The sequence below is a fragment of the Heterodontus francisci genome, chromosome 1 (assembly GCF_036365525.1).
Source record: "Heterodontus francisci isolate sHetFra1 chromosome 1, sHetFra1.hap1, whole genome shotgun sequence".
NCBI lineage: Eukaryota > Metazoa > Chordata > Chondrichthyes > Heterodontiformes > Heterodontidae > Heterodontus > Heterodontus francisci.
The window spans coordinates 127,538,538-127,562,323 of NC_090371.1; the positions used below are offsets into that span (position 1 = coordinate 127,538,538).

The 23,786-nt window shown below is 43.1% G+C and overlaps 1 protein-coding gene across 1 annotated transcript in view; it reads right to left on the minus strand.

The window, feature by feature from the left end:
* Positions 1 to 23,786, minus strand: part of LOC137384258 (magnesium transporter NIPA2-like) — a 42,328-nt gene that overhangs the window by 13,035 nt on the left and 5,507 nt on the right. Inside the window, exons 2-3 of the mRNA XM_068058062.1 lie at positions 22,265 to 22,534; positions 6,876 to 6,932 (exon numbers count right to left, since the gene is read on the minus strand). Coding sequence (XP_067914163.1) covers positions 6,876 to 6,932; positions 22,265 to 22,534 — 327 coding nt within the window. The remainder of the gene's footprint in view (positions 1 to 6,875; positions 6,933 to 22,264; positions 22,535 to 23,786) is intronic.

The following is a 23,786-nucleotide window of genomic DNA, read 5'->3' on the forward strand; positions in this document are numbered from 1 at the left end:
GAACAGACTCAAAGGGTTGAATGGTCTAACTCCTGTTCCTATAAAAGACTTGCAATTATATAGCGCTTTTGACCACTGGAAATCTCAAAGCACTTTATAACTAATGGAGTACTTCTTTTTTATAAAAAGTGTTGTCACTGTTGTAATGCAAAAATGTTTCCAAGTACATTGTCTTACTGCAGGTTGTAAGATCCGAAAAAAAGTCAAATTCTTCAGCTTCAGGATCCATGGAACAAGTAGACTGAGGTTTTGAAACACCCATGCATTGAACTCCTTGATGAATTTGGAGCTTTGATCAGCCAAGGAGGTTTTGCACTGCTGAACCAATAGTTCCCTCACTTGCTTTTGGCTTATATGATGTCCATTGTAGATCAGAGGGGGTTGACAGTACACACTTGTTCCAGTGCTCGATGCATATGCCAGCTGAGCTATGGGGAGAATGCAGGGCAACTGTATTAGTTTCTAATTGCTTTAGCAATTAGGAGGCCAAACCGCCTCCTCTGTGCTATAAACTTCTATGGTTGCATGTTGTTTTGATGTTCTTTATCGATGTACCTCAAGAACCTGAAGCAAACGCGCAAACAGTGCCATCACATTTTTAAGAACATTTTATGCTTCAATCATTCCCAATGATAAACGAGATGCTGCATTTTGTACAGTGTCAAAAATTGGGCGAGATATACTAGGGCAGATTTTCACAATGTGTGCTCCTTGTGTGGAGCCTTGATCAAAAGAACATAGGAACAGAAGTATGCCATTTAGCCCCTTGAGCCTGTTCCATCATTCAATGAGATCACAGCTGATTTACCAACTAATTCCATTTACCCATCTTTGCCCTATAGCCCTCAATACCTTTGATAGTTATTTGTTAACCAATCACAAATTTAAAATTAACAACTGATCTAGCATCAATTGTTATTTGTGCGAGTTCCAAATTTCTACCATCCTTTGTGTGTAGAAGTGTTTCCAAATTTCACTCCTGAAAGAACCGGCTGTAACTTTAGAAAATTCCCCGACTCCCCAACCAGCAGAAATAGTTTCTCTCTAGCTACCTTATCTGTTCCCCTTAATATCTTGCAAACTTCAATCAAATCACTGCTTAACCATCTAAATTCCAGGGAATACAACCCTAGTTTTTTTTTAAACCTCTTCCTGTAATTTAACCTTTGGGAGTCCAGGTAACATTCTGAACCACTGCGGTCCATGTAGTGTAGGTACACCCACAGTGAGGGGGGGAGTTCCAGGTTTTTGACCCAGCGACAGTGAAGGAATGGCAATATTAGTTCCAAGTCAGGATGGTGAGTGACTTGGGAGGGGATGTTGCAGGTGATGGCATTCCCATGCATCTGCTGTCCTTGTCCTTCCAGGTGGTAGAGATTGCAGGTTTGGAAGATGTTGTCGAAGGGGCCTTGGCGAGTTGCTGCATTGCACCTTGCTTATGGTATGCACTGCTGCTTCTGTGTACCGACGGTGGAGGGAGTGAATGCTTAAGGTGGTGGACAGGGTGCCGATATAGCGGGCTGCTTTGCCTTGAATGGCAAGGAGCTTTTTGAGTGCTCTTGGGCATTGTATGGCTGCAGTATAACTTCTACCTCCTTGTATTCTAGTCCTCCAGGTAAAAAGGCCAGCATTCCATTAGTCTTGATTTTTTCCCAATATCCATCACTTTAATGATCTATATACCGGAACCCCCAAGTCTCTTTGGATTTCCATTGTTTCTAGCTTTTCACCATTTAGTAGGTGCTCTGATCCATCCTTTTTGGGTCCAAAGTGGATGACCTCGATAGTACAGTGGCCTATACCGAAATCCATTTCCTGCAGTTTTGCCCATTCACTTCAACGATTAATAGCTTTGTAATTTTATGCTTCCATCTACAGAGCTTACAATGTTGTCTATCTTTGTGTCATTGGCAAATGTGGATATAAGGCCTTCGATCCCATCATCTATTATATAAATAAATATGGTGAATGGTTGAGGCCACAACACAGATCCTTGTGGGATAAGACGAGTGACATCCTGCTAATTAGAGTACTTGCCCATTATCCCTACTCTCCGACTCCTGCCAATCAGCCAATTTCCTAACCAGGTCAATAATTTGCTTTCAATTCCATGAGCTTCAACTTTAGTAGTGTCTTATGAGGTGTTATCGAATTTCTTCTGGAAGCCCATAAAAATAGACATTTCCCTGTCCACTACTTTAGTCACCTCTTCAAAAAATTCAAACAGATTCATCAAGCATAACCTACCTTTTACAAATCTGGCTGGCTCTCTCTGATCCTCTGAAAATTTAATTATAGACTCATGTAATTTTCCAACAACAGGGCGGCGCAGTGGTTAGCACCACAGCCTCACAGCTCCAGGGACCCGGGTTCGATTCTGGGTACTGCCTGTGTGGAGTTTGCAAGTTCTCCCTGTGTCTGCGTGGGTTTCCCCCGGGTGCTCCGGTTTCCTCCCACAGCCAAAAGACTTGCAGGTGATAGGTAAATTGGCCGTTGTAAATTGCCCCTAGTGTAGGTAGGTGATAGGGAATATGGGATTACTGTAGAGTTAGTATAAATGGGTGGTTGTTGGTCGGCACAGACTCGGTGGGCCGAAGGGCCTGTTTCAGTGCTGTATCTCTAATAATAAAAAAAACAGACGTTGGGCCAACTTGCCTACAATTGCCTAGTTTCCCTCTCACCTTTCTGAAGTAGTGGAGCGATATGCACAATTTTTCAATCTAAAGGAACGTTTCCAGAATGGAGAACACTTAGGAAGATTATAGTTAGAGCATCTGCAATACTCTCACCTACTTCCTTAAAACCCTGGGATGGAAACCATCTGGTCCTGCCACTTTTAGTGAGATTATTTTCTCCATTACTGTTATTTTGCTTACATTAATTTTGGCGAGTCCCTGTCCCTTATTCAACACCAATGCAAAGTAATTACTCAACATGTCTGCTATTTCCTTATTTTCAATGACAGTATCACATACCAGTTTTCAAGGAACCCACATGGCTTCTGACCACCCACTTTTTCCTAATAGAATTATAAAATTGTAAATTGATTTCAATATCCCTTGGAAGTTTCTTTTCATACTCCCTTTCTGTAGCTCTTACCATTTTGTTACCCATTGCTGTTTTTGTATCTTTCCCATTTGCCAGGATCTCTGCTATTTTTTCCATTTTTGTATTTTTTTTTAAAGTTTTATGTTGTCTCAAAGCTCTTTAGTTGTCCATGACTACCGGTGTTGGCAAGTAGAGGGATTTAAACTGGTTCTGTATCACATTAACTTCTTTCTTGAACACCTCCTACTGATCTTCTGTCTTTTACCCATAAACAGATTTTCCTAGTTTACTGTGGACAGTCTCTGTCTCATCACACTGAAGTCAACCTTACCTAAATCTGGAATCTTAGTAGCTGCTTTGCAATTCTCCCGTTCAAACACTACGTTGAACTCAAATTATAATATATAATATAATATAATATATAATAAAAACAAGAAATTCTGGAACCACTCAGCAGGTCTGGCAGCATCTGTGGAAAGTAGAGTTAACGTTTCGGGTCAGTGACCCTTCTTCGGAACTGTTCCGGTTCCGAAGAAGGGTCACTGACCCAAAACGTTAACTCTGCTTCTCTTTCCACAGATGCTGCCAGACCTGCTGAGTGGTTCCAGCATTTCTTGTTTTTATTTCAGATTTCCAGCATTTGCAGTATTTTGGTTTTATCAAATTATAATAGGACAGCTATTAGATAAATGTTCACGCACCGCTAGGCTGTTAACTGAGTCTCATTACTAAATCTAATATGGCATGACCCCCACCTGCATTGGCTCTGGGACATATTGGGCTGAATTTTACAGGACCCCGAGATGGGTTCGGAGGTTTTGTGGGGGGGGGGGGGGGTGACCCATAGAATTGCGATGGTGGCCTGGGGGAGGGGGGGGGGGGGTGGGTGGAGGGCCCGTCTCCTCCCGTCACAATGTAATTGTGTCAGGGCGGGATAGGCCAAAGACAGTCTTCCCACCCAGAGGACAATAGAGGCCCTTAAGTGGCCTTTTACCACCACTTAAGGGACTCTTTCTGCTGCCATTGGGATTTAACCAGCAGCGGGGGTTGGGGGGTCCACCACATAGGGAGGTCGACCAGTAAAATGAAGCAACATCCCTGCAGGCTGGACTGGGGGAGGAAGAAATGAAGGGGGGCCTCCTCTGTGGCCCACGGAAGACCCCCGCCAGGAAAATCTGCAGCTCCCTGAACCAACCTCCCCTTGCACTGAACGCCCACCCCTCCTCCCCAGCTTTCCGGGGCCTGCGGGACTGGCCCTGGCAATCCCACCTCACTCACCTTGGATCCTGACTCCAGCGCTGAGCCTGGGTCCAAGGCCTGGTGTAGTCCCAGCAGTGGCCACCACGCCCAGCAATACTGCCGTGCTGCCAGCCATCTGATTGGCCGGCAGCTCATAGAGGTGGGATCTCCGTCTTTAAAAGGGACGGGTTCCCGGCACCAGGCACTGTAAAATCACTCCAGGGGCTCCAACTGGCAGGGGCAGGATTCCCCCGCCTTTTCAGCCAGGCACCACCCAGCTGTGGGCACAAAATTCAGCCCATTGTTGCAGAAAACTATCCTGAACATATTCAAGAAATTAAGAGGATGCACATTGGGGAAAAATCATACCACACATCGGCGAACTCCCGATACAAACTCATGGTAAGATAGACTTCATTATAAGAGCGCACATTTAGAAAACTGTTCCTAATATCCCAACTGTGAAAGCACACATTACATTGCTTGGGTCAGCATTGGTATCTGTATGCAAATGATAACCACCTAACAGTTAGGTCCTACCTGGTGGTATACTTTCTATACGGAGTGTTAAGTTTCAATTTTGTGGCTCAGTATCCCTCCCTCCCTCCCACAATGTTTTGTCAGTTTTTATGGCTCTCATTGATAAATCTCCTTTAAAGTATATAGTTGGTCAATGGTTGTAGTCATTATAAACTGCATTAAATACTGCTTGCAGCTGAGCCTATGAACAAATTACCAGTGCCAACTCATTTCTCTTTTAGGATTACATTTTTCCCAATAAACACGGTATTGTTTTTATAAATACTCCCTCAAGAGGGTATCATGCAGACCCCCACCTGCCAAGACTGAGGCATACATTATTTCGCCATATTAACATTAAAACTTAAAATTGTGGCTGGGAAGAAGAGGGCCTATCACAAGGAATTGCCAAGCCCCTGACTGGAAAGACATTTGTATGTTGGCAGACATTATTGGGACAAAAGGACCCAGTCCCTGCTTCTCCAATACACAGAAGACTCGGTCAGGCCAGTTTAGTCACATGACTAACTGGCTGTTTAAATTTGAGCTTGCTGAAAGAAATTCAAAGCTGTTTGCTCCTGGACTGAGAACACCTCTCTCCTGTCTGCTCTCATCTCTTTCTGACAGAATGGAAGACCCATTGAAGAGACATGAACTGAGAGAGAAAACTCTCCTGCGTGAACAAGGTTTAAGAACACTGGGCCCCAACAAAAAGCAAGAGCTGTCTACAATCAAAGACTCTACGGCGAGCTGGAAACACAAACAGTAACAAGAAACCTCCTTCAGAGACTGCCTCAAACCTCTCTATTTTTCTTCTGCTCTTTTCTGTCCCTATTTGCATGTGTATCAAATGTGCATGCTAGCATGGGGCGCATCATATATCTGTATGCATTAACTGTATTAGAGTTTAAGTTTAAGGTTTAATAAATTTCACTTTTCTTCTTTAAACCCAAGAAAACCTGGTGTGCTCATTTCTTTGCCTTATCATTGGAAAGTGGTGAATAAAGATTCACCAAGGGGGAGCTCAAAACACTGTTTAAAATTAAACCATGTTACAATAAGATCAGGTGAAGACAGTAAAAGACCCCCCATATACTTTTCGCACCTAGTCACAACAAAAGGTCATTGGTCAAGAGCAACATCCCAATTTTGGGATTAAAAAATCTGAAGAAAATAACTGCACATCACAATCTATTTTAACCTACACCTTTTGAGAGACTGAAGGCTGTCTCCCAGTTTCACAGGATGAAAGATGCAAGACTAAAGCACACAAGCTTTTTAGTGGGTGGGAAGCAGCTAGGAGGAAAAAATGGAAGTTCTATTGAAATGCAAGTTTCTGTTGTTTGTGTGGGGAATAGAGTCAGAATATCTGAGTGATGTATGTGCAATCTGCTCAAAACAGCTAAAGATTGAGTGAATTAACTGTATTGGCAAACAGCTGAAACAAAACCACCATAAAAAGCAATCATTTCAATTAATCTTGTAAATGAGACAAATCACCTACAGTAATCTTGTACCCTGGTATAACCACAAACTCACCTTTGCCACAGATCAGCTGACAGCACTTTTGTCCGAGTCAGAAGGGTCTAGTCCCACTCCAAGGCTTGAGCACAAAAATCAAGGCTGACACTCCAATGCATTACTGAGTGACTGCTGCACTGTCGGAGGTGCCGTCTTTCAAATCAAATGATAAATCAAGGCCCCATCTGCCTGCTTGGGTGGATGGAAAAGATCCCATGGCACTATTTCAAAGATAAGCAGGGGAGTTATCCCCCGTGTCCTGGCCAATATTTGTCCCTCAATCAGTATCACAAAAACAGATTATCTTGTCATTATCACATTGCTGTTTGTGGGAGCTTGCGGTGTGCAAATTGGCTGCTGCATTTCCTACAACAGTGACTAAACTTCAAAAGTACTTAATTGGCTGTAAAGTGCTGTGAGATATCCGGTGGTCGTGAAGAGGGCTTTATAAATGCGTCTTTTTCTTTTTTTCAATGCTTTGTTTATAGAACACTATTGATTGAAGCTCAAGTTAAATCAAAAAAGTGTATTAAAAAAAAAACACTTACTCGATAAGAGTCCTCCCCACCAGAGCCATTCCTTTAGATAGGCATATCCTCCTTGACCTGCAAAACCATTACAGAACAATTTGATGGATTGAATTTGGGCTCATTTTTGTCCTGACAGCTGGTGTCTGTGGGGATACCAAATGTTAAATTTTCCACCCTACTAATGTTCATTGCTTTCATGGTTAAGGATCATTAACTTTAATATCACTACTGTAAATTTATCCAAGACATACAAAATTGACAGAAAAGGCAACACGAATTATAGATTATAAAACTTCATATTTTCACTTTAGACTCTCCCATCACATTTTTTAAATTATAAACAACCATCTTTCTGAAATTCAACTTTTATTCAAGATTTTTCATAACTCTACTAAACAAATTTCATTTTTTTTTAAAAAATGGCACTTAAAACATCAAACACCACTTCAAAATGAGTCAAAGGAACTAAGAAACGGTATAAAATTAATATGAACTGGGTTGACTTTATTTCTAAATATTGACCTTGACAAGGGAGAAAATTATGGTGAGATTTATTTATTACTTACACTGTACATAAAATGGTAGTTATTTCAATTATAACTCCATTTGCAACCAGTAAGAGACAGCTGAGCTGCCAAAGTGGTATTGATTGGAATATATATATATATATATATATATATATATATCCATCCTCTGGCAAATTATCATGGCCTTTTTTTTTTAATTCATTGATATAGACCTTTACCGTTTCATAGAAAAAGATGAGAGGAAGCAGCAAAGAGACACCAAATTATTATTAGACTGAAGAATATGCAAAGCCTTGTGCTGTACATTGGTTATACAAAATTGGAATTAATGCAGTCAGATTCTTGTATTTATGGAAATTAATCTAAAAAAAAACTGCAAAGCATTTATATGTTCTTACCTGAAAAATCCAAATGGTGACAAACAGAACTGCGAAGCTGGGCACCATGCAAATTGTTAAATAGCAATCTGTTGCAACTAGTGTTCTCTTATCAGTGTTCACATAAAAATACTACCAATCCATCACCATTACTTCATCTGTCAGCCAATCTGAATCCAAATTTCCTAATACTGGTGTTACGACAAATATTGTGCATCCATCCACTTGTGATATTTGCTCTAAAATGCACACTTAACAGTCCACTAATGGAGCAAAGGGCTCAATCTCAACCATTTCATCATCTGCACATAATAAACCAGACTTATGTTTACATGGTGCTTCATCATATCTCTCATGAGTTTACATTCCCACAAATAATAATATGAATAATAAGTTAATACTTATGGTGGTGTCAGCTAAAGGGGGAATGTTAGCCAGAGTACCAGAAGAACGTTCTGCTCTTAACCAGTGCTAGAAGATCTTTTAATGTATACCCATTAGTTGAGGTGTCTGCTATATCAAGATTTTTGTCGAGTCCATCAGGAAGGATATGGGCATAAGAGGGGTGATAGTCCCAGGCAACAGAGATGCTCAGGTTATGAGCTCTCTGCGTGTGAATGAAGTTGCCATCTTCTGCTTGGGTCAGTTGTCAGTCTGCAGATTATTGAGCGTCCATGACGAGTTTGAACTGGTCTTGGGGCCAGAGTAAATTGCAGCAAAAGTTCTTTGGCAACCGAGACAACTGACCTTTTGTCCCCTTCACCATCAGGTCAGATTACCTGACAGTGCTGGGAATATAGTTCAGAGGGGCCAGGGTGGGCACCAAGAACTAGGAGGAGCCTATAGCTAAAGTAAAGCAGAAACTAGGAATGTGGGAGCAATGCTGCCTCTCAATTGTAGGTTAGGAACCTGGTGATCAGGTGCTCTCAGTGTTGTAGATGACGTAAGTCTGGCCCATTCCTGTGCAACGATAATCAGCTGAGCAATCTTCCGCTCTATCTGGAGATCAAAATGAACCATGTCCGCAGGGAGACAATGTACACATCTTCAGATAAATGGGGAAAAGAAAACCTTCCAACGTTACCCTCATCCTGATGGCCAGTTCTGTGTGCAGCTGCATCAAGCTGTGCATAGACCCTCAATATGCAAACATCAAGTGACACAATGCACTGAGGTTCTGTGCGTCTCCTGTATTGCGAAGGGTGGGTCTGACCACATTGCCACAGAATGCTCCATTCAGTTGGGCCATGCCGTACCACTAATCTGTCGTTAAAATGTTTGTGCAGAAAAACACCTTTAACCACAAGTCAAACCAGGCAGGGGTCTACACAACATAGAGTCCCTGTGGATAAAGGAGATGGTGGATCCTGTCAAATGGTTCCCAGAACAAACTGTCAGACATTTGGCAGAACGCCCCATTACAAGAACTTTCAAACAAGCAACAAGATGTAACTCTACAAATGTTACACCGCTTTTCAAGAAAGGAGGGAGAGAGAAAATAGGAAACTACCGGCCAGTTAGCCTATCAGTTGTTGGGGAAATGCTGGAATCTATTATTAATGATGTCTGAACAAAGCACAGGTCAACACAGTTTCACAAAACTGAAATCTTGCTTGACAAATTTATTAGAGTATTTTTGAGGATGTAACTAGTAGCGTAGGAAAAGGGGAACCAGAAGATGTAGTATACCTGGATTTCCAAAAGGCATTCAATAAAGGTGCCACACAAAAGTTTAATTGGCAAAATAAAGGCTTATGGTGTTGGGGGCAATATATTAGCATGGATAGAGGATTGGTTAACAGACAGGTAGCCACGAGTGGGCATAAACGGGTCATTTTCAAGTTGGCAGGCAGTAAATAGGCTGCAAAGATCAGTGCTGGGGTCTCAGCTATTTACAATCTATATTAATGACTTAGATGAAGAGACAGAAAGTAATGTATCCAAGTTTGCCTGGATACAAAGGTAGGTGGAAAGGTAAGCTGTGGGGAGGGCATAGAGAGGCTGCAATGAGATATGGACAGGTTAAGTGAGTGGGCAACAAGATGCCAGATGGAGTATAATGCAAGGAAGTATGAAGGTAAGCACTTTGGTCGCAAGAATAGAAAAGCAGAATTTTTTTTTTTAAAAAAGGTCTGCAACTTGTAAGTGTCGATGTTCAAAGAGATTTGGGTGTGCTTGTACAAGGAACACAAAAAGTTAACATGCAGGTACAGCAAGCAATTAGGAATGCAAGTGACATGTTGGCCTTTATTGTGAGGGGATTGGAGTACAGGAATAAGGAAGTATTGCTACAATTGTACAGAGTTTTGGTGAGACCACAGCTGGAATACTGTGTGCAGTTTTAGTCTCCACATTTAAGAAAGGATATACTTGCACTGGAGGCAGTACAGTGAAGGTTCACTAAATTGGTCGCTGGGATGAGGGGATTGACCCATGATGACAGAATAAGTAAATTGGGCCTGTATTCCCTGGAGCTCAGAAGAATGAGAGGTGATTTCATTGACACATAAAAGATTCTAAAGGGGCTGGATAGGGTAGACAAAAATTATTTCCGCTGGTTGGGGAATCTAAAGCACAGGGGTACAGTCTCAGGATAAAGGGGCCGATCATTTAGGACTGAGGTGAGGAGAAATTACTTCACTCAAAAGGTTGGGAATCTTTGGAATTCTCTACCCCAGGAGGGTTGTGGATGTTCCGTCGTGAACACATTTAAGGCTAGGACGGACAGTTTTTTGGTCTCTCCGGGAATCAAGGGGTCTGGCGAGTGAGTGGAAAAGTGGAATTGAATCCGAAGATCGGCCATAATCGTTTTGAATGGCGCAGCAGTCTCATTAGGCCACATGGTCTACTCCCATTTCTCCTGCTCTTGTGCACTGGTGGTGAGAAGAGCTCACCTAGTCAGATTCTTCATGCTCACCCAGCATCTCTGCGCCACCACAAGCTGCCCTCCAGGCAGCTGCAGTGGGGAAGAGACCATCATCCATCTCTTTCTAGGATGTGCGTCTGCAATGAACATCTAGAAAGAGATGTAGTGATTTTTGTTGAGATTCATTCCGAGCAGGACTGTAACATGGGACTCTGTACTCTACAGAGTGTTGCCAGGGAGGCACACAGAGACAAACATCAATTCGGTGAAAGAGTATCTCTGGTATGTCTTGGTCTTCCAGTGCAAGGAGCTATCCACGACCAAGTATTGTAGACTGGCACATTCCAAGGTCCAGGACAAGAGGACATAGATAAGCTGGTGGAATATGCAGACACAAGGTAGATGAAATTTATTGCACAGAAGTGTGAAGTGATATATTTTGGTAGGAAGAACAAGAACAATATAACAGGATACAATTCTAAACTGGGTGTAAGAACAGGGAGACCTGGGGTATATGTGCACAAATCGTTAAGGCGACAGGGCAGGTTGAGAAAGTGGTTAATATGGCACACGGGATACTGGGCTTTTGTCAGGCAAGCCCCTCATCTGCCAAGACTGAGGCACACATTATTTCGCCACATGAACATTATAACTTAAAATTGCAAGCCCCTGACTGGAAAGACATTTGCATAGTAACAGAGACAGTGTTGGAACAAGGGACCTAGCCCTTGCTTTCCAAAAAAACAAAAGTAGTGGTCAGACTAATTTAGCCACATAACTAGCTGGCTGTTGGCTTTTTGAACTTACCACAGATTTGAACCCAAAGCTGTTTCTCCTGGACTGAGAACACCTCTCTCCTGTCTGCTCTCATCCCACTCTCAACTTCAGTAACCACTGAAGACACATGAACCCCAAAAGAGAAAAGTCTCCTACAGCAAACAAGGTTGAAGAATACTGGTCCCCAATGAAAAGCAAGACTACCTACAATCAAGGACTACAGTGAGCTCGAAGCACAGTAAACAAGAGACTCTTCTGATATTGCCTCAAACCTCTCCATTTTATTTTTCTTCTCTTTTCTGCCCCTATTTGCATGTGTATCACGTGTGCATGCTAGCATGGGCGCGTCGTATATCCGTAGGCGTTAACCGTATTAGAGTTTAAGTTTAAGGTTTAATAAATTTCACTTTTCTTCTTTAAACCTAAGAAAGCCTGTTTGTGCTCATTTCTTTGCCTTATAATTGGAAAGTGGTGAACAAGGATTCACCAAGGGGGAGCTAAAAACACTGTTTAAAATTAAACCCTGTTACAATAAGACCAGGTGAAAAGAGTAAAAGACCGCTAGACGCCTTCCTCAACTGGTCGTAACACTTTATAAATAGAGGCATAGAATATAAAGGCAAGGAAGTTATAGTGAATCTTTATAAAAGAGTGGTTCGGCCTCAACTAAAGTATTGTGCCTAATTCTTGGCACTACACTTTAGGAAACATCTGAAGGCTTTAGAAAAGGTGCTATTACGACAGGGTGACAAAGGGGTCTCAGACTCCCCTCTTGCCCCTTTCCTGGTTTGGCCGTAACAGGGTTTATCTTTTAAAACAGTGATTTTAGCTTACCACATCAGTGAGTCTTTGCTCACTGCTCTCTAATTGTAATTGCAAATGAACCAGACAGGTTTTAGGTTTAAACAAGTTGTAAGTGAATTAGCCTTACCACCCTAACCTGGTTAAAAAGTACTAAAGTACGGGACGCAACCACGCTAGCATGCATACAGGAGAAACACATGCACACACACACGCACAAATAGATACGGAGGGGAAGAAAGAATTGGGGTGGGGTGTGGAAGTAGAGTTCGTAATAAATGGAAAACAGGTACTGTCCTTTGTCTTTGATGTAGCATCCTTGATTGAAGTTGAGATCTTGGAATTCTCACTGGGGCCCAGTGCACAATTTCAGACTTGCTTCTCTGGGACCAGAACACCGAAGATAAACTTTTTCTGTAGTTTTGAAGCATAGAAACCGCCAATGTAGTTTTCCTGGGACTTTGCTGCAGACAGAGAGACCGAGATAGCTTCCTTCTCTTTGGTATTCAAATTGCAGTCTGCTTCCTTTCTGTGTGGCACAATTTTTAAAAAAAAAACAAACACCCAGTCTGGCCAGCAGGTAGATCATGTAACCCTGTGTGAAACAGAAGCTTCTGGGAGGGTTGTTGATTTCAAAAAACTTTCCAGACTTGGTCGGGGGAGGGGGGGGGGGGGCGGTACAGTTCTGGCTCTTACACAAAGAATGTTGATTATCACTATTGCCCAGAGCAATCTCGTTAATTGAGTCAGTGAGCACTCCTATTGTCTCTCTATTCAACTGTCTCTCAAAATGCAAATATGTGATCAGCTGTTTAGCTCTGTTGCTTTTTTAAACAAGTTATGTGCAATGTCCAGTGAAAAGGTAGTGTCTAATATGACAAAATTAATTTTTCCATTTAGCAGGTGTAACTTCTGTCACAGTACAGAAAATATTTGAGAATTGTTATAGGGATGAGGGACTTCAGTTAGATGGAGAGATTGGAGAAGCTGGGGTTGTTCTCCTTAGAGAGAAGGTTGAGAGGCAATTTGATCGAGGTGTTCAAAATCACGAGGGGTCTGGACAGAGTTGCTAGAGAGCAATGGTTCCCATTGGCGAAGGGTCAGGAGCCAGAGGACACCAATTTAAAGTGAGTGGCAAAAGAACCAATGGCAACATGAAATTCAACACTGTTACAGCACAGGAGGACGACATTCAGCCCATTATGTCAGTGCTCTCTGCAAGAGTAACTCATCTAGTCCCACTCCCCGCCCCCCCCCCCCACCCACCTTTTCCCCACAGCCCTGCAAATATTTTTTCTTCAGATAATTACCAAGCCCTTTTGAAAGCCTCGATTGAATCTGTCTCTACCACACTCTCAAGCAGTGCATTCCAGATCCTAGTTGCTCACTGAGTAAGAAAAGCTTTGCCTCCTGTCACTGTATATAACTCTATACAGACTGTTCTTTTTTGAAAGAGGTAGTAAGAAAATAGAGAGACATTTGATATTGCACCCAGACGATTCAATGGGATGTTAGCTGCACAAACCTTTGGTTATTAAAGGAATTAGCCATGAACTGACCACGCTCTGGAAGTGGTTCAAGAGTTCACCTACCTAGGCTCAACTATCACCAGTAACCTGTCTCTAGATGCAGAAATCAACAAGCGCATGGGTAAGGCTTCCACTGCTATGTCCAGACTGGCCAAGAGAGTGTGGGAAAATGGCGCACTGACACGGAACACAAAAGTCCGAGTGTATCAGGCCTGTGTCCTCAGTACCTTGCTCTACGGCAGCGAGGCCTGGACAACGTATGCCTGCCAAGAGCGACGTCTCAATTCATTCCATCTTCGCTGCCTTCGGAGAATACTTGGCATCAGGTGGCAGGACTATATCTCCAACACAGAAGTCCTTGAAGCGGCCAACACCCCCAGCTTATACACACTACTGAGTCAGCGGCGCTTGAGATGGCTTGGCCATGTGAGCCGCATGGAAGATGGCAGGATCCCCAAAGACACATTGTACAGCGAGCTCGCCACTGGTATCAGACCCACCGGCCGTCCATGTCTCCGTTATAAAGACGTCTGCAAACGCGACATGAAATCGTGTGACATTGATCACAAGTCGTGGGAGTCAGTTGCCAGCATTCGCCAGAGCTGGCGGGCAGCCATAAAGACAGGGCTAAATTGTGGCGAGTCGAAGAGACTTAGTAGTTGGCAGGAAAAAAGACAGAGGCGCAAGGGGAGAGCCAACTGTGCAACAGCCCCAACAAACAAATTTCTCTGCAGCACCTGTGGAAGAGCCTGTCACTCCAAAATTGGCCTTTATAGCCACTCCAGGCGCTGCTTCACAAACCACTGACCACCTCCAGGCGCGTATCCATTGTCTCTCGAGATAAGGAGGCCCAAAAGAAAAAGAAGAATCAGCAAATGAAATAAGAGCTTCAAATTTTATATTTGCTGCGTCACCAATTGTGACTATGTAAATATTTATGAACGGGCTAGACAGGTAGCTGAAAGAAGAGAACGACGAATGGACATGAGAACAGAACAAATTAATGGGAATTAGAACTACTGCTCATGTGAAGGAAAATGGCAGCAGGGACTGTTTACGCCAAGTAGACTGTTTTTTTTTTTAAAAAGTCGTTTGTGGGCTGTGGACGTCACTGGCTAGGCCAGCATTTCTTGCCCATTCCTAATTGCCCTTGAACAGAATGGCTTGCTAGGCCATTTCAGAGTGCATTTAAGAGTCAACCACATTGCTATGGGTCTGGAGTCACATGTAGGCCAGACCAGGTAAGGATGGCAGATTTCTTTCCCTAAAAGGAGATTAATGGGTTTTTACAACAAACAGCAATGGTGGTCGTTCAAGATTTATTGAGTTCCAATTTCACCATCTGCCATGGTAGGATTCGAACCCATGTCACTGGAGCATTAACCTGGGCTCTAGATTACTGGTCCAGTGACATGAGCACCACGCCACCACCTCCCCTAACATTTCCATGTTGTAATTTAATTGTAGCCATAAAAATCTGGGTATTAGATTGCATTGCTAAAAGGAATTCTTGCCTTTTGTTGTGCTTAAAGTCATCAGCTATTCAGTTTAACAGAAGGTGAAGCTCAAAGTAACAAATGTCCTTTATGAGAACAAAAAGGACTTATTGCTTAACTATCCTGATAAAACAGGTATCTGGAACATTTTGAAACATCACATATCAAGTATAGAACTGGTTTGGACGAAATGTCTGAAAGCCTTTTATGCTTGTTCCTTCTGTCTGACAAAGATACATTGAGATGAAATGTTAGATTAATTCATTCTGTTTAAATAACAGCTCCACAGCAAAAAGAAAATTGCCATCATTCTCCAGATTGGGGAAAAACTGAAGAATCTACCATCCTCTTTCTTCTTGTTCTTCTTTGGCCTCCTTGTCTCGGGAGACAATGGGTAAGCGCCTGGAGGTGGTCAGTGGTTTGTGCAGCAGCGCCTGGAGTGGCTATAAAGGCCAATACTAGAGTGACAGGCTCTTCCACAGGTGCTGCAGGTAAAATTGGTTGTCAGGGCTGTTTCAAGGTTGGCTCTCCCCTTGCGCCTCTGTCTTTTTTCCTGCCAACTGCTAAGTCTCTTCGACTCGCCACACTTTAGCCCAGCCTTTATGGCTGCCCGCCAGCTCTGGCGATCGCTGGCAACTGACTCCCACGACTTGTGATCAATGTCACAGGACTTCATGTCACGTTTCCAGACGTCTTTAAAGCGGAGACATGGACGGCCGGTGGGTCTGATACCAGTGGCGAGCTCGCTGTACAATGTGTCCTTGGGGATCCTGTCATCTTCCATGCGGCTCACATGGACAAGCCATCTCCAGCGCCGCTGACTCAGTAGGATGTATAAGCTGGGGATGTTGGCCGCCTCGAGGACTTCTGTGTTGGAGATACGGTCCTGCCACCTGATGCCAAGGATTCTCCGGAGGCAGCGAAGATGGAATGAATTGAGACGTCACTCTTGGCTGACATACGTTGTCCAGGCCTCGCTGCTGTAGAGCAAGGTACTGAGGACACAGGCTTGATACACTCGGACTTTTGCGTTCAGTGTCAGTGCGCCATTTTCCCACACTCTCTTGGCCAGTCTGGACATAGCAGTGGAAGCCTTTCCCACGCGCTTGTTTAATTCTGCATAGAGAGACAGGTTACTGGTGATAGTTGAGCCTAGGTAGGTGAACTCTTAAACCACTTCCAGAGCGTGGTCGCCGATATTGATGGATGGAGCATTTCTGACGTCCTATCCCATGATGTTCGCTTTCTTGAGGCTGATGGTTAGGCCAAATTCGTTGCAGGCAGCCGCAAACCTAATCGATGAGATTCTGCAGACACTCTTCAGTGTGAGATGTTAATGCGGCATCAGAGAAGTTCCCTGATGAGGACTTTCCGTACTTTGGTCTTCGCTCTTAGGTGGGCAAGGTTGAACAACCTGCCACCTGATCTTGCGTGGAGGAAAATTCCTTCTTCTGAAGACTTGAACACATGTGAGAGCAGCAGGGAGAAGAAAATCCCAAACAGTGTAGGTGCGAGAACACAGCCCTGTTTCACGCCACTCAGGATAGGAAAGGGGTCTGATGAGGCGCCGCTATGCTGAATTGTGCCTTTCATATTGTCATGGAATATGGTGATGATACTTAGTAGCTTTGGTGGACATCCGATCTTTTCTAGTAGTCTGAAGAGACCACGTCTGCTGACTAGGTCAAAGGCTTTGCTGAGATCAATGAAAGCAACGTAGAGGGGCATCTGTTGTTCGCGGCATTTCTCCTGTAGCTGACGAAGGGAGAACAGCATGTCAATGGTCGATCTCTCTGCTCGAAAGCCACACTGTGCCTCAGGGTAGACACTCGGCCAGCTTCTGGAGCCTGTTTAAAGCAAAATGAGCGAAGACTTTCCCCACTATGCTGAGCAGGGAGATTCCACTGTAGTTGTTGCAGTCACCGCAGTCACCTTTGTTTTTATAGAGGGTGATGATATTGTCATTGCGCATGTCCTGTGGTACTGTTCCCCCATCCCAGCACAGGCAAAGCAGTTCATAGAGTGCTGACAGTATAGCAGGCTTAGCACTCTTAATTATTTCAGGGGTAATGGTGTCCTTCCCAGGGGCTTTTCCGCCATCTAAATCTTTGCTATATCAGATGCTTTCCCCAATCCCACATGCAAGGTGTTATTAGCTACATTCTAAACTTCTTGACCAGCAGAAAGACCAAAGTATGGGAAAAAATCTGCATAAATGTCAAAAATGTCAAGCAGGAATGGATTTGACAGGGCAATTGTGCATTCATGACTTCAGCTACATTCACAGAAACAGGAAGACCATTACTATGGCAACTAATGTTACATTTTCACATAGAACACACAAAAATTAGTTTGAAATCTGAAGATGAGATGCTGAAGACAAATACACACATCAATTCTGAGTTCTGAACAACAAAACATTTCTTACGCTCAGGTGACAGAAAGTTTTATATAGATCTGCCATTACAATTGACTTTTATAGTCTATATCTCATACATAAAATCATTTGTCAATAGGATTTTTTATGGCCTTACCCACTTGAGGAGCTGCTTTTAATGTCTTGTAAACTTGAACATACAAATCCTCCACTCTTCCACATCACCCAGCTTTGCCCCTTGAAGTTTAAAAAAAAAAATGCACCATCTCACATTTACTGACATTGATTTCCATCTACTGCTTGTTTGACTATTGTACTACCTTACCAATACCCCCTCGCCTCCTATTTTTGACATCACTCCATCTCGTCCCTTATCCAAGTTGTTCATGTGCATAGTGAACAGGAATGGTCCCAGAACAGAATCTAGGGGGGACACCATTGCCCACTTCTAACCATGCGGAGAAACTGCCCTGAACATCCACTCTTAGCTTCCCCTCCTTCTAGCAATCCTACCCTAGCCAATTTGCATTCCTCAATCTTCAATAGTTTCCTGCCTGACACCTTATAAAAGGCTTTCTGAAAGTCTATGTGCATCCTGTTCACTGCATTTTCCCTATTATACCATATCTGCCATCTCCTCAAAGAACTCTCAGATTTAGTAGCCAATAACACATTCAAAGACTTGCAAAGGAGAGAGGTAGGAAATGGAGCACTGTTTCTAAGGGCAGGAGAGTTGAGGGTGTTTTTTTTTTTTTTTTGAAGAGGTGGTGATGGTAGTAGTATCCTTAGGGAAGGGATTATGAGGGCCAGAAGGAAAGTTAGCTGAACAGTGATTTAGTTGGAATGAAGTTGAGAGATCAGAAATGACATCAGAGAGATAGGGGTGAGAGCAGGAGGGAACTGCGAGCCTTGGTGGAAAAGGGGCAGGTTGGGGGAGGCAGTAGCAGTAGAATGGATGGTCTATCTTGATGATGAAAGTTAAAGAGCACAAAGCTTTGTGTTCATGATGAGTGTGGAGGGGGCAGGGCTGGGGAATCTAGAAAACTGGCGAGAATGAAGAAAAGGCAGCCAAGGTTAGGTTTACCATGATCTGTTTGAATGGCAGAGCAGGCTTAACGGGCCAAATGGCCTACTCCTGCTCCTATTTCCTACACTCTCCAGGATAATGTTAGGATGGAAGATTGTTTTACCAGAAGAGAATGGAGCCCTATAGATGTTGATACTGTCCAGACAGGTCTGGCAATGACGGTTAAGCCAGCTGTGCCCTCCTTGGATTAGAGGAACCAGAAAAGGGATTCATACCGGAGGAATGATCAGGATGGGAGTGAAAACTTTTCTGAGGACAAGGACATCAAAGATGGGAAGTAACAAAATGGTTGAGCAAATTGTCAGGTGCAGAGATATCATGAATTGAAGGCCAAATGCGAGGCAGTGGGGAATTTCATTGTGTAGCTGTAAATGACTTAGGCAGAGTTCTTCCAGGCAGGTATGGAAGGAAGTGGAATTGAACTAGAGTAGGTGTATGTGGGTGGTGTGGGATACAAGAAAGTGGTTGGAAATGGCCTTGTCATTGATTAAGACCATGGGAGTAGAGAAGTTATGGGAGACAGCAAATTAAACAGGGTGCCCGTTAATATGGGTAGGACAATTTATATGGAGTGAGAGGTTTAGTGAGGACAGGAGAATGGTGAATTCAAAGGTCTTGAGATAAAGACTGAAATCACAAAGAATGAGAAGTGATTCAGTGCAGAGGGCTAAGGGTGGAACAAAGGAAAGATATCAGAGAAATTCATGATAGAACCTGCAGGGGGTGGGCGGGGCAGTGGTAAAAGATCATTGTTAAAAGGAGAAACTAGAGGTGTGGAACAGGCAGAGATTCTTGAAGGATAACATGCCAGAGGTTTAGCCAGAGAAGTCAAAGTGTAATTTGGTAGTATGGGCAGGGAAACAGGTGGAAAACATAGCCAGGTGAAGTAGCAAGGTGCACCACCCATGAGCCTAGTTTCAGTCAAAGCCACGATATCAATGTAATTATCCACAATAAGGTCATGGATGGCACGACACTTGTTTACAAGTGGAAGAACAGTATGGAAGGAAATTGGGATTATCGATGCAGTGGTGGACGCCAAGAGTCCAGCAGTAGGCGGGTGAGTGGGGTAGAAGGAAAGCTAGCGAGTTAACTCCCAGCAAATGTCTTGGGAGGGAAGGTTAGTGAGGTGGATGGGTGAAAACTCAGTGCCAGACTCATTACTAAAAAGAATTCAATAACTTTACATTATTAAAAAAGCAATCAATTAACTCTCACCTAATTGATCAACTTAAACAAATAGCATTTTGCACAGTTTCTCACTACAATCTAGAAGCAGTTCATGTAAACTTGCTGTAATCATGAAAGTGACTGCATATGAGATAAATATCAAGAAACGACTGAAGGCACTGGATACTGCAAAAGCTATGGGCCCTGACAACATTCCGGCCATTGTACTGAAGACCTGTTCTCCAGAACTTGCCGCGACCCGAGCCAAGCTGTTCCAGTACAGCTACAACATTGGCATCTACCTGGCAATGAGGAAAATTGATCAGTACGTCCTGTGCACAAAAAGCAGGACAAGTCCAACCCAGCCAATTACCGCACCATCAACTTACTCTCAATCATCAGTAAAGCGATGGAAGGTGTCGTCGAAAGTGCCATCAAGCGGCACTTGCTTAGCAATAAGATGCTCACTGATGCTCAGTTTGGGTTCCACCAGGGCCATTCAGCTCTTGACCTCATTACAGCCTTGGTTCAAACATGGACAAAAGAGCTGAACTCAAGAGGTGAGGTGAGAGTGACTGCCCTTGACATCAAGGCAGCATTTGACCAAGTATGGCATTAAGGAGCCCTAGTAAAACTGGAGTCAATGGGAATCGGGGGAAACCTTTCTGCTAGTTGGAGTCATACCTAGCGCAAAGGCAGGTGGTTGTGGCTGTTGGAGGTCAATCTTCTAAGTCCCAGGATGTCACTGCAGGAGTTCCTCAGGGTAGTGTCCTAGGCCCAACCATCTTCAGTTGCTTCATCAATAGCCTTCCTTCAATCGTAAGGTCAGAGTGGGGATGTTCATTGATGATTGCACAATGTTCAGCACCATCCGTGACTCCTCAGATACTGAAGCGGCCCGTGCAGAAATGCAGCAAGACCTGGACAATATCCAGGCTTGGGCTGATAAGTGGTATGTAACATTCATGCCACACAAGTGCCAGACAATGACCATCTCCCAATGAGAGAATCTAACCACCTCCCCATGACATCCAATGGCATTGCAATCACTGAATTCCCCACTAACATCCTAGGGACTACCATTGACCAGAAACTGAACTGGAGTAGCCACATAAATATCATGGCTACAAGAGCAGGTTACGGGCTGGGAATCCTGTGGCGAGTAACTCACCTCCTGACTCCTCAAAGCCTGTCCACCATCTACAAGGCACAAGTCAGGAGTGTGATGGAATACTCTCCTCTTGCCTGGATGGGTGCAACTCCAACAACACTCAAGAAGCTCAGCACCATCCAGGACAAAGCAGCCCACTTGGCTGGCACCCCATCCACTCCCTCCACCACTGATGCATAGGGGCAGCAGTGTGTACCATCTACAAGATGCACTGCAGCAATGCACCAAGGCTCCTTAGACAGCACCATCCAAACCCACAACCTCTACCACCTAGAAGGACAAGGACAGCAGATACATGGGAACACTACCACCTACAAGTTCCTCTCCAAGCCACATACCATCCTGACCTGGAACTATATTGCCATTCCTTCACTGTCACTGGGTCAAAATCCTGGAACTCCCTTCCTAACAGCACTGTGGGCGTACCTATACCCCTAGGACTGCAACGGTTCAAGAAGGCAGCTTACCACCACCTTCTCAAAGGCAATTAGGGATGGGCAATAAATGCTGGCCTAGCCAGAGATGCCCACATAACATGAATGAATTTTTTAAAATTACAATTTTCATGAAATATCTAATTAATCAAACCTTAACATTCAGAGGATTTTAAGAGTAATACATTCTATTTCTTTAAAAAAAAAATGAAAAGCTTAATTTGTCATTAAGATAAAACAAAAGTTTTGGATCTTTACCTTCATTAGTGTATTGCGACATAGCTGAAGAATCAACTGTTAGCCCATATCCAGAAATACATAATGAAAGTACAAGAATCAAGTCCAAAAATATAGTTTAGCTGGGTCAAAATGGAAGGAGGACTGCCTGTTTTGTTCATCATGCACTATTCTACTGCACCTTGGCACTGAAACAAAATGTGTAAGCAGAACAGGTAAACAAAGCATCCAGGGAACCTCACTTCAGCCAAACAAAGAACTATGTGTAAGACTTTGACTGGCCAGCCCAGGCCAACAGTCCTGCAATTTCTGGTTATTTATTGGTTGCATAGAGGAAAATAACATGCTCTTGGCTTGCAAGCTACCATGAAACAACACTCATCTACACGTGTTATTGTTTTATATTAAGCTCATGTGCCAACTACACTTCAAAATTTTACGAAAGCATTGATTAGCCAGAACTTATTTCTGCAAAACCAGTAGTTCTAGTAAATACACACCATGTGATCCTTGAAACTTACCAAGAAAATTATATCAATACAAAAAAGGAAGACTCACCAGCTCTGGTAATTCCTTTTTCAGACAATCTCAAGAGGCCTTTCTTCTTAAGTATAAAACTGCATCCAATGAAGAGACTAGAGGTAACTGCTAAGGCCAATCCAACATACAAGTTGTATTGTGTTTCAGGCCAAGTTACTGTTTCATAGTCAGTCCCATTTAATTTTCCATGTGTTTTGTGGGGGTGACCATCTTTTATTTTGGTTATATTGATGATCTGACACAAAGCCCATTGAGTAGTGGAAGGGCAGGCTAAAGAAATGAAGGAACCTGCAGGGGAAAACAACTTTTTATACATAGGATTTGTCTGGCCTGGAGGCCTACAGAATAAAAGCATTTCTATTTCATATCTATACACAAAATTACCACAATATTTGAAATTCCCAAAATTGTATTTGAATGTCTCAATTACGATTAAGTGATGCTACTACAGAGCTTATGGCCAAAACAACTTCAGTAGAAGTTGAATTTTAATTAAGTTAGTTTTGGATTTTAAATAATACATCTCTCTAATCAACTCATCGAAACCTTTTTTTTGCAATTAAGCAAAATATAGTGTGAAAAGCCACTTTTTGATGAAGGGAGAATTCATTCAGAGCACAAAAAAGTGCTTTCGGTGCCAAAAGATAGAAACAGCAATGCGAGACGCATTCTCCAATGTAAAAATGGTTAGCTTAAATGGTTGAAAAATTTGAGTACCATCTTTTGGCAGTTTATGTAGGTTTTTCCTGCATACCTAAAGATATTTTAACGCATTTTTGAAGGTTTTCTTGTATATACTCGAGAATAGATATGCTTAGGCAGGATGCTGATTTATTTGAAGACGACTAGTTACTGTCTATTTGAAAATGAAATGTTGCAGTTCTCATTTAGATGAGGCAAAGGGGGCCAAGGATAGAATGCGGGGGATGCTGGAAGTATTTTATGACAGCAAAAATAGAAAGGTGGCAGAGATACACTCACTACCTTTCAACAGGCAGTAATATAACCATGCAAGGGCCATCCGTAGAGTTAAACAAAAAAAAAGAGGCGTCAATGGAGGATGATGGCACAGTTGACTCAAATACTACAGATCAGTCAAGTTAGAGGAGGTCATTTCTAACTTTAACTATAGCAGTTTTGGCACTGTGAGCAAGATGACTAAAGGGGTGTGAACAGGAAGGGAGCTTTGGGAGCACTGGGCAGCAATAAAAAAATTTGAGAACTTAAAGACGAGAGAAGTTAGAGATGGGGCAGTAGTTGAAGAGAATGGTTTGGTTAGAATAAATTTTCTGTGGAGGGTGTTAATTTTGAAAGGGAAAGGGACAGTGCCTGATCACAAGAGAGGTGTTAAAAATGTGAGCCAGCTTGGGTAGTCATTGGGAGGTGGTAGTTGAGTGGTTAGAAGTTGTATAAGGAGGAGATTGAGCAAATAGTCTCATGAAATGGATGATCCTATCTGCAGTGAGCAAGAAAGGAAGTGAGTCAATGCTAGAATTGGAGACTAGGAAGAATGGAGGGGAATTGCAGCAGAGGACAGCTG